Below are 14,386 nucleotides of genomic sequence, written 5' to 3' on the forward strand. Positions count from 1 at the left end.
GGATCTATCTACCACTGTCCACTGGGTGTGTCCCCCCGACACACATACCTTTGCTTCTTTATAGATTACAAGGGAATAAGATAAAGGGAGTTATTTCTCTTTTTCTGGCTTATTTTCCCTAGCAAGATATCTTCCAGTTATACCCACAATGTCACAAGCGTAAAGATTTCATCTTTTCTAACAGCTGAATAGTTTTCCATTGTTAAGAAAGCACTGTATTTATATATATAAGAAAAATTAAAATGAGACCTTTTCACTATGTCTCTGTAGTTGATGGAACACTTTCTTAAGGGCGACTTTCATTTCTTTGTTCCTTAGACAATAGATGACAGGGTTCAATGTGGGTGTGATGACAGAGTAAAATGTGGCTGCCAGCCGGCCCTGGATGGGAGAATAGTCAGAGGAGGGTCTCAGGTACATGGAACTCCCAGTTCCATAAAAGAGAAGGACAGTGGTAAGGTGAGAGGAGCAGGTGGAGAAGGCTCTCCAGGGGCCCTGCACATGCTGAATCTTAGCAATGGTGGAGATGATGCAGATGTAGGAGATGAGGGTGAGGACAAAGGCTCCCAGGATGATGCAGCTGCTGTAGATGAAACTCAGTGCCTCACTTGCCTGGTAGTCCACACAGGAGAGCCTCATGACTGGAGGAATGTCACAGAAAAAGTGGTCGATGACATTTCGTCCGCAGAAGGGGAGGGAGAAGGTGTTGACGGCATGGAAGATGGCATACAGAGCCCCACAGACCCAGGCAGAAACAACCAGACCCCAGCAGCGGTTCCTACTCATGGAGGCCCCGTAGAGCAGGGGTCTGTAGATGGCCACACAGCGGTCATAAGCCATGGCAGTAAGCAGGAAGCACTCAGTGGCCGCAAGGGTGAAAAACAGATAGAGCTGGATTACACACTCCAGGAAGGAAATTTCTTCTGAACCCACTAGGACATTAACAATGGCCTTGGGGAGAGTGACCGAGGTATAGCACATGTCCAGGAAGGATAGGTTCTTCAGGAAGAAGTACATAGGTGTGTGGAGGTGGGTATCTTTGGTAATCACAGTAATGACTGAGAAATTCCCCAGGATCCCAAAGATGTAGATGAGCAGGAAAATGCCTGTGCACACAGCATTCACAGTGGGGATGTCTGAGAATCCCTTAAGAATAAAGCATGCCACCATGCTCTGATTGGTCATCTAAGGAACAGGGGAAGAAACGAGGAAAGTGGAGCTGCTGTGGCTTACACGGTACAGACGCAAAGTCTAATCTGACAGCTCTTGGGAAGTGTAGCTCTTTCCTTCAGAAATAGATTCTATACATATTTATTCTTTCCTCTATACATATTTAAAAAGAATTTATGAAGGAGCTCAAAATTAGCCCACTACTCAAAAATGATTTTAAATAAGAATAGTCATTCAGCATCACTAATTAATGTAAGGTTAACATTTTCTGAGTATACTGTGTGTGTTGAGGCAGTGGGGTGGGGAGACATTACAAAACTTGTTCCTGACAACTACAGTCTGTTCTAACAAACATGAAACAGACATCAATTTCTGCCATGTTTTGGTTAATGGAATCTAACAAAAGTGATTTACTCAAGACTTTACCAAGTGGTAAGACTGGGATACAAGAACAACATACTCAACTCTCTGTAGTACTTGGAGGAGCCTAGGAGAGAAATAATCCTGCAGACATTTTCCTATCACTGAGGGCCTCAATGTGAAATCACTCAGAATAGCCAGCACATATTCTACTCTCAGACCCAGAAGACACCCATTATTCTTCCTTACCTCAAATCCCATGAAATTAGCTTCTATTCATTCTATCATTCCCTAGGGTCCTTCCTAAGGCAATTCACTCCACCCCAACAGAATGGAAGCATTTCAAAGTTAATAAAGATTTCTGCCTATCTTCTATTTATGACAATGGATGATGGTATAAAATAAAGTCTTGTCTAGCCTACTACAAATGATGAGTAAGCTGAACAGATACAGGCAAAGGTGTGCAAAATATCAAGCAGATGTGCAAAAATGTGCCATCTGACTGGAGATATGACTTACGGGACTGGGATAGTGACACAGGATACGTGGCCGATGGTGCAGCTAATTCAAGGAGGAGAGGTCATGGCACTGGGTGGTGCAGAGAAACACTAGGGAAGGGGGAAGAGACCCTCAACAACCTCCAAATACTCTCTCCATCACCTTAGTTTGGTTCCTGATGGTTGGTGTTCTTCCCCAAACTTGAACTTGCTGTGGCCCACAGAGAGACAATGCTGTTCCCTCACCCCTTAGTATGGCACCAGGAAGGGAAGAGAAAAGGAAGAAGCAGTGGCTTTTATTGGTTCAAATAATGATTTTCCAGTATTTTACAGACCATGTTGCCCCAAACTTGACTTCCTTTGGGGAAAACAGTCACTGTGAATCAGGTCTATTTGCATTTATAATGTTAACTCTTAGAACAATGTATTTTAGTTTATGCCTTCCCTGATATCTTACAAAACATCTAACAGGGAGTAATTGCATGACAACAGATAGTGCACTTCCCTTGCACATGGCAGGCCCAGGTTTGATCCCCAGCATCACATATGGTTCCCTGAGCCCTGCCAGGAGTTATCCCTGGGTGCAGAGACAGAGGTAAGCGTTGAGCTCTGCTGGCTGTGCACCGCACCCCTCCCAAAAAAAAAAACCCTGGAATACACCTATGTGATGAATTAATGAGAGTCAGTATTGGTAGTTATTTTCATATCAAGTTCAAATTTAAAAAACTTTTGATAACTTGCTATCAATATTTTACTTCCTCAAATTATAATCTGAGGCTGGCATCTGGTTACTATATTTCAAAGCTCTTCTATCACTCTTGAGAGTATATTTGAATATTATCTAACTTTCAGAACAGATCTTTAGAGACGCATACCTGCAGTAAAGAGTTGTGCTCAGCTTCGGAAAACATCAGGTACAGGATTTCAGGAACTGGGCTGATGTTCAAGGGAAGATTACAGAAATGAGGAAATCAAGTCAGCTGCTTCAGCATTTAAGTGCTGGAGGTGGCTAAGGGGGCAAGGTAGGTGCTCTTGCTCAGAAGTCCAGCACCAATACCGAGAAGCTGTGCCTTTCATTCTGCTCCTCAGAGACCACAAGCTATGCTGCTGCCAAGAGCCCCTCTGGAACCAATTAGTGTGCAACCCAGGAGGACAAGTCAAAGGTGCCAGCAGTCTCTGGGGTAGGTGATTTTGCCTATGAATTTAAAAAATTATAATTTCCTAATAATTCACACCAGGTATCCCAATCAGACATGCTGAGAGGTTACCTGGGAGCTTGCTCACATGTGGGTAAAGTTCAAGGGGTCAGGATATATGCCCTGGGATTCGACTGCTCCAGAAGCTTCACTGGATGCTGGAGCCAGTATGAGGGCTCTGCTTTAAGTAACATACAACAGAGTACCCCTGATTTCCTAAAATATGCATATTGCTCAGCAGAAGTCCACGTACACCTCAATTATAGAAGATGTATGGTATACAATGCCTGCAATCTTGGATGCTTGAGATGGAGGGTGCACAATGTCTAGGAACTCAGGTATGTGAGTTATAGGTTACACAATACCTTCATGGCACAATCATTCCATGTGGCTCTCAATTATGCATCATAAATGAGATGAGCAGGGCAACCCACATGTGAGGGGAAACCACAATTCCAAGAATAGGGTGTGAACCACAGGATGATAGTGTATGGAAAGAAGTTGCCAGAATGACATAATCCATCATAACAACAAAAATAAAGACAAAAACCATATGATCATATCAATAGATTCAGAGAAAGCATTTTACAAGATCCAACATCTGTTCATGATGAAAACTCTCACCAAAATGGGTTTTGGAGGAACTTTCCTCAAGATAGTCAAAGCCATCTACCACAAACCTATGGCAAGCATTATCCTCAATGGGGAAAAACTAAGGGCCTTTCCTCTAAGATCAGGGACAAGACAAGGATGCCCACTCTCACCACTTCTATTCAACATAGTTCTGTAAGTACTTGGAATAGCTGTTAGCAAGAAAAAGACATTAAGGGTATCCAGATAGGAAAGGAAAAAATCAAACTCTCACTATTCACAGATGATATGATAATATATCTAGAGAAGCCTAAAACCTCTACTAAGAAACTCTTAGAAACAATAGACTTGTACAGTAAAGTCGCAGGCTATAAAATCAATACTCAAAACTCCATGGCCTTCCTATATGCAAACAATGAGTCAGAGGAAAGGGACATGAAAAAAGCAATCCCATTCACAATCATGCCCCAGAAAATCAAGTACCTTGGAATCAGCTTAATCAAGGAAATAAAGAACTTCTACAAAGAAAACTATAAATCACTACTCCATGAAATAAAAGAGGACATGAGGAAATTGAAACATATCCCCTGCTCATGGATAGGGAAAATCAACATTGTCAAAAGGATATTCACCCAATACCCATCCGATAAGGCGTCAATATCAAGGGTATATAAGGCACTGGTTGAACTCTACAAGAAGAAAACATCCAACCCAATCAGAAAATGGGGCGATGAAATGAACAGAAATTTTTCCAGAGAAGAGATATGAATGGCCAAAAGGCACATGAAAAAATGCTCTTCATCACTAATCATCAGGGAGATGCAGAAAAAAACAACCATGAGATACCACCTCACACCACAGAGAATGGCACACATCCAAAAGAACAAAAGCAACTGCTGTTGGAGGGGATTTGGGAAGAAAGGGTCGCTTCTACACTGTTGGTGGGAATGCCGACTGGTCCAGCCCTTCTGGAAAACAGTATGGACGCTGCTCAAAAAATTAGAAATTGAGCTCCCATTTGACTCAGCAATACCACTTCTGGGAATATATCCTGGAGAAGCAAAAAAGTGCAGTCGAAATGACATCTGCACCTGTGTGTTCATCGCAGCACTGTTTACATTAGCCAGAACCTGAAAAAAACCTGAGTGCCAGAGAACAGATGACTGGTTAAAGAAACTTTGGTACATCTATACAGTGGAATACTATGCAGCTGTTAGAAAAAATGAGGTCATGAAGTTTGAATATAAGTGGATCAGCATGGAAAGTATCATGCTAAGTGAAATGAGTCAGAAAGAGAGAGACAGACATAGAAAGATTGCGCTCATCTATGGAATATAAAATAACAGAGTAGGAGACCAACACCCAAGAACAGTAGAAATAAGTACCAGGAGGTTTGCTCCATGGCTTGGAAGCTGGCCTCACATGCTGGGGGAAAAGGCAGTTCAGATAGAGAAGAGAACACCAAGTAAACCTGGTTGGAGGACCCACTCAGGAGGGGAGATGCATGCTGAAAGTAGAATACAGACTGAACACGATGGCCACTCAATACCCCTATTAGAGACCACAACACCCAAAAGGAGAGAGAGAGAACAAAAAGGAATGCCCTGCCACAGAGGTGGTGGGGGAGGGGTAGAGGATGGGGGGGTGGGAAGGATACTGGGTTCACCGGTGGTGGAGAATGGACACTGGTGGTGGGAGGGGTGCTCGAACATTGTATGAGGGAAACACAAATACGAAAATGTGTAAATCTGTAACTGTACCCTCAAGATGATTCGCTAATAAAAAAAAAAGAAGTTGCCAGCATCGTGGCTGTAATTGCTAACATTATTCACACATGAGAGAGGCTAAGCGTCCAACACCCTCTCACAAGCTATGGAGCTGGCAGTACTCTGTCATATAACCATACAGAGGATTGCAATATATACATATATCATTATATTATACAGATACCAGTGTTACACATCAATAATATCTCAATAAAACCTAGCAAAAGGTAGCGCTTAAATAGGTAACCGGGTGACTTGCTTTGGTTGGTATGATCTTTGAAGTCATTCAGCAGCAGAAAACACAGAAATATCTCATAGAGACACCGCTGCAGACAGCAAGAGATAAGCAGTCACCACAGGACTCTGACACTCAGCAACACTTGGGTTTTTCTCAAGGGCTATGACTGATAACTGGGCTGACTAATTTTCTTAGCATGCCTCCTGACACTTCGGTATTTGGGAGTCTTGCCATGGCTTCCTGACCATCCAGGAGAAACTAAGAAGAAAATACTTGTAAGCACATTACTCAGCTTTGACAGCAGTTGGGTGAACCCCAGGTTAATTTCTCCAGATCCCCCCTTTTTCTTTACCACAGTGGATGAAGTCTCGCATCTGCCTACATAGCAATGCACAATATGCCCATGAGCTAGTTTCCTCAGGCTGAACCTTTCCTATTGCTGTGAAATGCTGGATCTAACACCAACACATACATAATTTGTGACAAGGATTTTCAGGGATAATTAATAGGATGTTCTTTTAATAAAATGAGCACCAAACACTTGATCCCTACAAGTCAGATGTAGCCTGTAAGTCCTCAGCATTTTTACTTTTGAATATCACCCCAGAAGCTCACATTTGCAAAATCTCTACTTATCTCCATAAATAACCAATAAAATCATTTCAAGGTCAAGGGTTTACATTTTGGAAAGTTGCAGCAACTAAATGATACTGTGAGCTCTACTTTGTTTTCACTAACATACTGCCTTCCCCCTTTTCAGCAACCACTTCACAGAAAATTGTGTCACTGTGTATCAAAACTGAGCACACACATCTAGCATCTGCCATAAGCTATTAATTACATTCTTCGACATCCCTCCCACAGAATGCATATATAACAAAAAGATGTTTGAGATATTCCTAACCATACACAAGCTCAAAGTGGAAACACTTCATGAGAATGGGCACATACATTGAGGGATCTTCTTTCAATAAAATTGTCAACAATAAACAGAAGTCGAAGATGTACTTCTATAAAGAGAAAGACACAAATAAAATACAAACTACAACAGGAATGAATCTCACATATAAAATGTGAGTCAAACAACAAAGCAGCAGATAAAAATGCATTTATCTATGGGGAGACGGGGGCACAGTGAATAAGAGGCTGAGGAGGTCTGAGCAACACAAGAAACTTCTCCTGATCTTTATCTTCATTAGGGTCATTGCCCCAAGAACTTCTTTACACCATAAAACTTTCTTGAGTTCTAAGATCTCTGATTTGTGCACACACATACGTCCATAAAAAATTAAAACTTGACTTAAAATTTAAGCAAATATGTATTCGTCACCTTAAAATAGTAAGAACATATATCCAAAAGAATCTTTGTGAGTGTGTGTGTTGTGTGTGTGTGTATTGCTGAAATCCCTCCAGATCAACACATCTGGAGTCTGCCATGTTCTTCCATGAACTCTTACGCAGCAGCATCTAAGTATTCTGTACTGTAAGCCTTGTCTGTGGGTTTTATTTTGATTTTTATGGTCCCTAGAGAGCCTCTTCAAATAAACCAGAAATGCCCCTAAAATTCTCCAGTGGCAGGTACAAGAAATATTCCCTGGGCAAGCTCTCTCTAGAGAGAGAGAGAGAGAGAGAGAGAGAGAGAGAGAGAGAGAGAGGCAGCACACACTGCCCTATTCTCCCCAGTGGACTTCCACATTCCAGAAAGCAGACTATTTAACAGAGATGCCGAGAGCTCAGCCAGCTCCATGCACATCTCTGCCTTTAGCCTTCCCAGCAGGCTGCTGACCCTGTGACTTAATAAAGGAGGTTTTGTCTCCAGCTGACCACTGGACCAGCTTGCATGCAAAAAGTGAGTGAGTGACTAACAGGCTGATCAGTCTGCCTGGTTCACAGAGATGAAACAGCTATTCCTATTTCTAAGTCTCATGTTTCCTTTGTCCTAGTCTCCCTTTATTTTAACATTGTTGCAGGGCTAGGAATCAGTCAGATAAAATGGGTGTTTTTATGCCATTTAAAAAAGAAATCATTCTTCTCTCATTTTGAACATAAAGGACGGTTCCACCATATCCAGCATCCAGAGACGGAAACTACATATTTGCACTGAATAAAAAGGTGTATTCAAAAATAATCTATCTTTTCCAAAGTCATTGTAACTGGAGATTCAGTCTACTGAACTGAGCTTTCATGGGAGAGGAAATCAGGTCACTGTTATAGGGAAGTGGGCACCCTGCTGATGAGTGTATTTGGGGAATAATTTATGCACAACAGGTATAATTAATAGCATTGTAATTCCAAGATCAACAAAGTAAAACACTTACATCGCAAAACATGTCTGCCTTTCAAAGACACTTTCTCAGAATTTGATACGAGACCTGTGGGTAATAGGGGTTCAGGTCTCTGGCCCAGCAAACAGAGGGTTGAGTGACAGAGGCGGGTCTGGACAGCCAAGCGGAGCCTGCAGCTGCCATCTCTAGGAGAGGCTTGGCCAGAGGGCTTCCTGGCTCTGTGAGGAGCCTCCGGTGCTCCCAGGACATGGTTCCTCTGGATTAAGGCAGTAAGATAGTTTATTTCTCCACCTGGGGTTCCAACTTCTTTGCTAAATGTGTCTTTATATCACTGTCACTGTCATCCCGTTGCTCATCGATTTGTTCGAGTGGGCACCAGTAACATCTCTCATTGTGAGACTTATTGTTACTGTTTTTGGTATATCCAATATGCCACGGGTAGCTTGCCAGGCTCTGTCCTGCAGGTGCAATACTCTCGGTAGCTTGCCGGGCTCTTCGTGAGGGGCAGAGGAATGGAACATGGGTTGGCCACATGAAAGGCTAAAGCCCTATCGCTGTGCTCTGTTAAATATACTGAATATAATCATCCCTGTAGTGTTAAGTATATTGAACAAGATGCCTTTAAGAAATTATATCTGAGAAAGTCAGTCTTTCCATGGTGACTGATTTAAGCACTCTGAAGCAACTACTTCTTTACAGTTTTCATACTCAAAGTTTTCTCCTCTGCTGTCTTCTATTTCATGTGGTTTGCTCTGAACACATTCTGAGATAATTTAAGAATCCCTATGTACTTTGGTACTTTGTATGATATACACTCAGTCTGCTAAAATAATTTTGTTAAAGAAGATATCAAAGATCTACCTTGGCCTTTCACACAAAATCAAAATAAAGTAACAGCATTTATTCCATCTGCTTATTGTTTTTAGGTTGTTTTAAAGGCAGACAGTTTCTTTTTGGGGTAAAGAATATTTCAAAATCACTTCATCTGTTAATCTGTTATAAATAACAGTTGTCAACAACCTCTGACTTTCAGTTTCATCTGCTTTCTTCCAGACTAAACTCATAATGGCTTTGTCTGACATCAGAATTTGTTAGAGATATTTATGGCAATTGTGAAAACTACAAGGTAGAGACAGGGTTGTACTCTGAAAGCATATACCCTCTCACAGGGACAGCTGTCACGAGCTTCTTTATTCATGTTTTCTTCCAGAGGATCCTTGGAAGATCACAGTAAAGGTGCGTAACAGAATGTTTGTTATAGTCTTGGAATTTTACCACTATGAGCTATGCATTTAGCAAAAGATTTGAACATCCTTCATATCTGTTGCTATGATTAATTTTTGTGGTTAAACCAGTTTTGCAGCATGTACTTGTAATATGTTTTATAGATTTTAAAAATAAGAAAATAAGAGTGTCAGCCTCCTATTTTTTTCCTTTTTTTGCCTTTTGGGTCACACCCAGCGGTTCACAGGGTTTACTCCTGGCTCTGCACTCAGGAATCACCCCTGGCGGTGCTCAGGGTACCATATGGGATGCTGGGAATCCAACCCAGTTTGGCCTCGGGCAAGGCAAATGCCCTATCCGCTGTGCTAACGCACCAGCCCCGAGTGTCAGCTTTCTTAACCAACTGATTTGACTTTCCAAATTCCTAGGTTTTCTTTCATTTCTAGTACAATATTCAGGGTAGACTTGGCATTCTTTACATATCTGGCCTTAATAAGTCTCCTGCAAGAGGTCCTATTAAATGTTAATGTCAACAAACAATTCTACTGAAGTGGCATTCACTGTTTAGACAACATTTTCATAACTTGAGCAAACAGGTTCCCGGGAGTATTTTGAACACATCAAGCAGGTTGTATCGTTGGGTGCAATTCATAGACACTTTCTGTCCACTCACTCTAAGGTGAATTTCCAGGCCAGAGTGAGAGTACAAGGTGCTTGCCCTGCAAATAGCAAAGTCCCTACCGAAGTGAAAAGTAGACCTCAAGCACCACCAAGTGTGTGTAGGGAAAATAACAGGAAATAAAGAAAAGTGGATTTCTAGGGATGGTGATAAATTATTTTCTGAAAAGGAGCAGTAGACAAAGTTTGCAAACCTCTGGCTTAGAAGGTTTAAGTATCCACAAACCTGAATCAAAATATTCATAAATTCAGCACCACAACCTCAGCAAGTATATCTAATATCCATTTATTTTGGAAAGCAAAACTACATAAGTAAAATTAACAACGGGTAAACCTATGTGAGTAAACCTATGTATTAACTTGACAACAGGTCTGCCCATAATGAAGATGACGGCAGCCCAAAAACCATAGGCTAGCCATAATCACAAACCAGTAACCTTCTCCAGACTATCACAGTGAAAGCAGCAGCCTAACTGCTGTGGGACTGAGCAGCAGGTTTCTCTGGGCTACACCTGTCCTGGTGACCCCTGCGTGTCCGGGACCAGCTCAATCTGTTTCTCCTCCATAGGAAGTGGCTATTCCTCCCTCCACCCCATTTAGGAAAGAGGTGATGCTCTCCAGACCCACCACTGCCAGCTAGCAGACACAGTTCTGAGTCAGCAGATACTGCTCTGCAGTAGCAGATACAAGGAGGAAGATCTCACAGCAGTTTCTCCAACCACAAAGAGATTTCAGTAAATGCATGCTATCAATGACTGGGATGGTTTAAGGCTGCTGGTAGCAAGCATGACTAGAACCAGGGCTAGAGTGACAGTACAGTGGAAAGGGTGTTTGCTTTGCATGTACCCACAAGGTTCGATTCCCAGCATCCCATAGAGTCCCCTAGTACTGCCAGGATAACTCCTGACTGAAAAGCCAGGAGTAACCCCTGTGCATCACCAGGTGTGACCCAAAAAGGGAAAAAAATCCCTGACTAGAACCTCTCAGAGAGCTCTCAGACAGAACCATTCCCAAGGCCAAATTAATACCTGAAGGTGACTATCACCGTGTGAACATCACCTCACACTCTGTTGTACTCCTCTGCTTTTTCACTACGGAGTGCACAGAGACACGGACAGCACATCGAGAGAAAACACAAGCACTGTTCATGCTCAAAAAGGCCATGACACAGGAAGAACAAAGCAGCTGGCTGAGGAAACGTGCCAGTATGTTATGTAGGAGCAGGGACATTGTCGTTGTATCTTTCAAAGCTGGAATATATCTACAGAACAGTCCCAATGTGTCAGGAGTGAGGAGGGGAAAACTGGGCATCAAAATGGTTCAAAGAGGCAATATCCTCACCTCTGGCTTAGAAAACTTGCAAGAATGTCTTTGCTTGAACAGTGGCACCAGTGACTAGCAGAACACACAGGAAGCAGTGATGGGTGTTAACTGAAGGATCTATCTAAGAAAACGTGTAGGCACAGCAGAGAGCTGGGTGTCGAGGAAGGATGCAGTTTGCATGTCTGGAACAGGAAAGGGTCGTGAACACTAGGACAGAGATACAGTCTAATGAAGGTTGAGTGGGAAGATCTGCAGACTTGATCAGTAAGCAGACAAGTCCCAAGAGGAGGAATTAAAGCTAATAACCGTGTGTGGGGAAAAACACCTCTGTTAAGAAAAAGTAACAAGTGATATTTTGGAGACTTGAATACACAGAAGATTAAAAGGATAGCAAATGACTGTGCAGATATTTCTAGAAATCAGGTGGTTTAGGGTTATATATATTCCTTCATGGAAGTATGGTTTTGAATATAGCATTTTTCTCAAAGAAAGATCCCTCACAGTGTCAGTTTTTAGGAAGGCCAGGGAATAGGCACCAGTATGTACTGGTGAGAGGCTGCAGAGAAGATGAGAGGGAGGAGGAAGAGGAGGGAAAGGAAGAAATCTCCTGTAGTGGTCCCTTTCCTCTCCCGCTGTCCCTGTCCCAATCTTCCCTACAAAATACACTTAGGAAAATCTGTGGTCAGACCAGCCCCTCTGAAATGAAAGAAAACTGGCTCCTGGCATGATTCTGAGGCACAGAAACATTCATATTTGAAAAATCTGCTCAAAGGGCATCCCTTTTCTACGGCCAGGAGATGGGCTTTAGTAAACAAGGGACCTGCACAGACTTGTCTCAAACTGCTTCTCCTTAGCTCTCTGCAGCTCCTGCACCTGCATGAAACTTCGAAAGAGCAAAGATGTCCAATCAGACCAGTGTGACTCAATTCATCCTCAGAGGCTTTTCAGATGACCCTGCACTGAGAATTGTGTCTGTCGTCTTTTTCTTGTTTGTCTACCTGTTTGGCCTCCTGGGAAATCTTTCCATTATCACAGCAGTGATTTCTGAAGGCCGTCTCCACACGCCCATGTACTTCTTCCTAAAGAACCTGTCTTTCCTGGACATGTGCTACACTTCAGTCACTATCCCCAAGGCCCTGGTCACAACTCTCATGGGCTCTGGGGTCATTTCCTACCTTGAGTGTGTAGCTCAGCTCTACACATTCATTACGCTCTGTTCGACAGAGTGCTTCCTACTAACTGCAATGGCCTATGACCGCTGCTTGGCCATCTACAGGCCCCTGCTCTATGGTGCCACCATGAACCACCAACTTTGCTGTGAGCTGGTTGTCATGGCATGGGTGGCTGGTGCCATCTACTCAGCCTTCCACACTACCAACACCTTCTCCCTCCCTTTCTGTGGGCCCAACATCGTCGAACACTTTTTCTGTGACATTTCTCCTGTCATGAGACTCTCCTGCACAGACTACCACCTCCATGAAGTCGTGGGCTTTGCTGTCAGCAGCTGCATCATCATGAGCTCCTTTGCCCTCACAGTCCTCTCCTATGCCAGGATCATCTCCACCATTGTACAGATCCCCTCTGTGGATGGAAGGTGGAAGGCCTTCTCCACCTGCTGCTCTCACCTGACCACAGTTCTTTTGTTCTACGGAACAGGAAGTTTCATGTACCTGAGGCCAGCCTCCCGATATTCCCCAACCCAGGGACGCCTGGCGTCCATCTTTTACTCTGTTCTTACCCCGACCTTGAACCCTGTGATCTACTGTCTGAGGAACAAAGAGATGAAGGCTGCCCTGCAGAGAGTATACTGCCCAAGAAAACACTGAGAGCTGAGAGGTCCAATCGGTGGGTTTTTCACTAAGTCAACAGAAAGTTTACAGAATCAAAGCACTCCCTTCCTCCCTGACTAGTGACCAGAGATCACAGGGCCCCTCCCTCAGCTGCAAAGCTGCAGGTCTCTCCCTCCAGGTGCTTCTCCGTCAGCACTTATGGACTCTCTTAACACAGCACAACTTTTTTATGCTATTTATTTCCCCTATTTAATGAACGTGGAAGAATTCACTTGTTGATGTTTTATTCTCAAGTGTTCGTCATCATCCTTGTGTAATGTCTCCTATACTACATCTCCAACACTGCAACAACAATGGAATGGCTTTCATTTTCATTTCACTACAACGTGGCCTGGCCTTCATTTCTTTCCCATTTCTTTAAGTTTTTAATTTGTAGTTTCGGTTATCATGGTTACAGTAGTGTTATATTCCATGGGTTTGGTGAATGTTACTCCACTATCACCACCACCAACGTGCCAATGACCCTCCACCACTGTCTTCTATCACCCCTAGCCTGCGTCTTTCTCCTCCACCCACACACTCCTTGGTAATCTCAGTTTTGCATCCAAAAGTGAAGAGTTTGCCCTCCCAAAATATTGTTCCGTCCTTAATTTTTCTCTATATGCTACAAATGAACAAGATCATCTGGCATTTGTTCTTTTCCCTCGGACTTAACTTGATGCCGTCCAGTCCCACACAAGTTACAGAAAACTACAAGATTTCACACTTTAGTAGCTTCAGAGTGTTCCACAGTGTGTACACACACACATGCAATAGCTTTTTATCTGTAAGGGCAATAATTTATATATATTTTTTTGTTTCGTTAGGGCACCAGAGTCTACAGTTCTATCTTAAGTCACTGTTTGACAGTTGCAGGCTACTGCACCATCCCCACCAGGACCTTCATGCCCCCCACCATCATGCCATCATCCCTGCCCCTTGAGCTTTTCATTACCACAAATTATTCATCAGATCATTTTTTTGTTAAACATTTGGATTGTTTCCATGTCCACTGCGTTGAACACAGGTGTCCACACATCTGTTCAAATTATTGCTTTTGTGTCCTTAGGAGAGACACCAAGAAACAGAATTGCTGAGTCATAAGAAAGTTCTTAGTTGTAAAGAAGCCTGATTTTACATCATACTATAGAACTGTAGTAATCAAGACAGTGTAGTACTAACATAATAGGCTCTCAGAGCAAAGAAAATGAACTTATATCAACATATAT

The 14,386-nt window shown here is 42.8% G+C and overlaps 2 protein-coding genes across 2 annotated transcripts; one reads left to right on the forward strand and one right to left on the reverse strand.

Moving 5' to 3' along the window:
• Positions 1-237: 237 nt before the first annotated feature.
• On the reverse strand, positions 238-1,185 carry LOC101543834 (olfactory receptor 1052-like). Its single transcript, XM_004611611.2, has one exon. The coding sequence runs from the start codon at positions 1,183-1,185 to the stop codon at positions 238-240; it is 948 nt and encodes a 315-aa protein (XP_004611668.2).
• Positions 1,186-12,227: 11,042 nt separating this feature from the next.
• Positions 12,228-13,154, forward strand: LOC101556449 (olfactory receptor 1019-like). Its single transcript, XM_012933443.2, has one exon. It carries the CDS (start codon positions 12,228-12,230, stop codon positions 13,152-13,154), a length of 927 nt encoding a protein of 308 aa, XP_012788897.2.
• The last annotated feature ends 1,232 nt before the right edge of the window (positions 13,155-14,386 follow it).

This window comes from Sorex araneus, chromosome 2, assembly GCF_027595985.1.
Source record: "Sorex araneus isolate mSorAra2 chromosome 2, mSorAra2.pri, whole genome shotgun sequence".
Classification (NCBI taxonomy): Eukaryota; Metazoa; Chordata; class Mammalia; order Eulipotyphla; family Soricidae; genus Sorex; species Sorex araneus.

Coding starts and splice junctions, on each gene's coding strand:
- LOC101556449 (XM_012933443.2), top strand. CDS start 12,228: ATGTCCAATCAGACCAGTGTGACTCAATTCATCCTCAGAGGCTTTTCA.
- LOC101543834 (XM_004611611.2), bottom strand. CDS start 1,185: ATGACCAATCAGAGCATGGTGGCATGCTTTATTCTTAAGGGATTCTCA.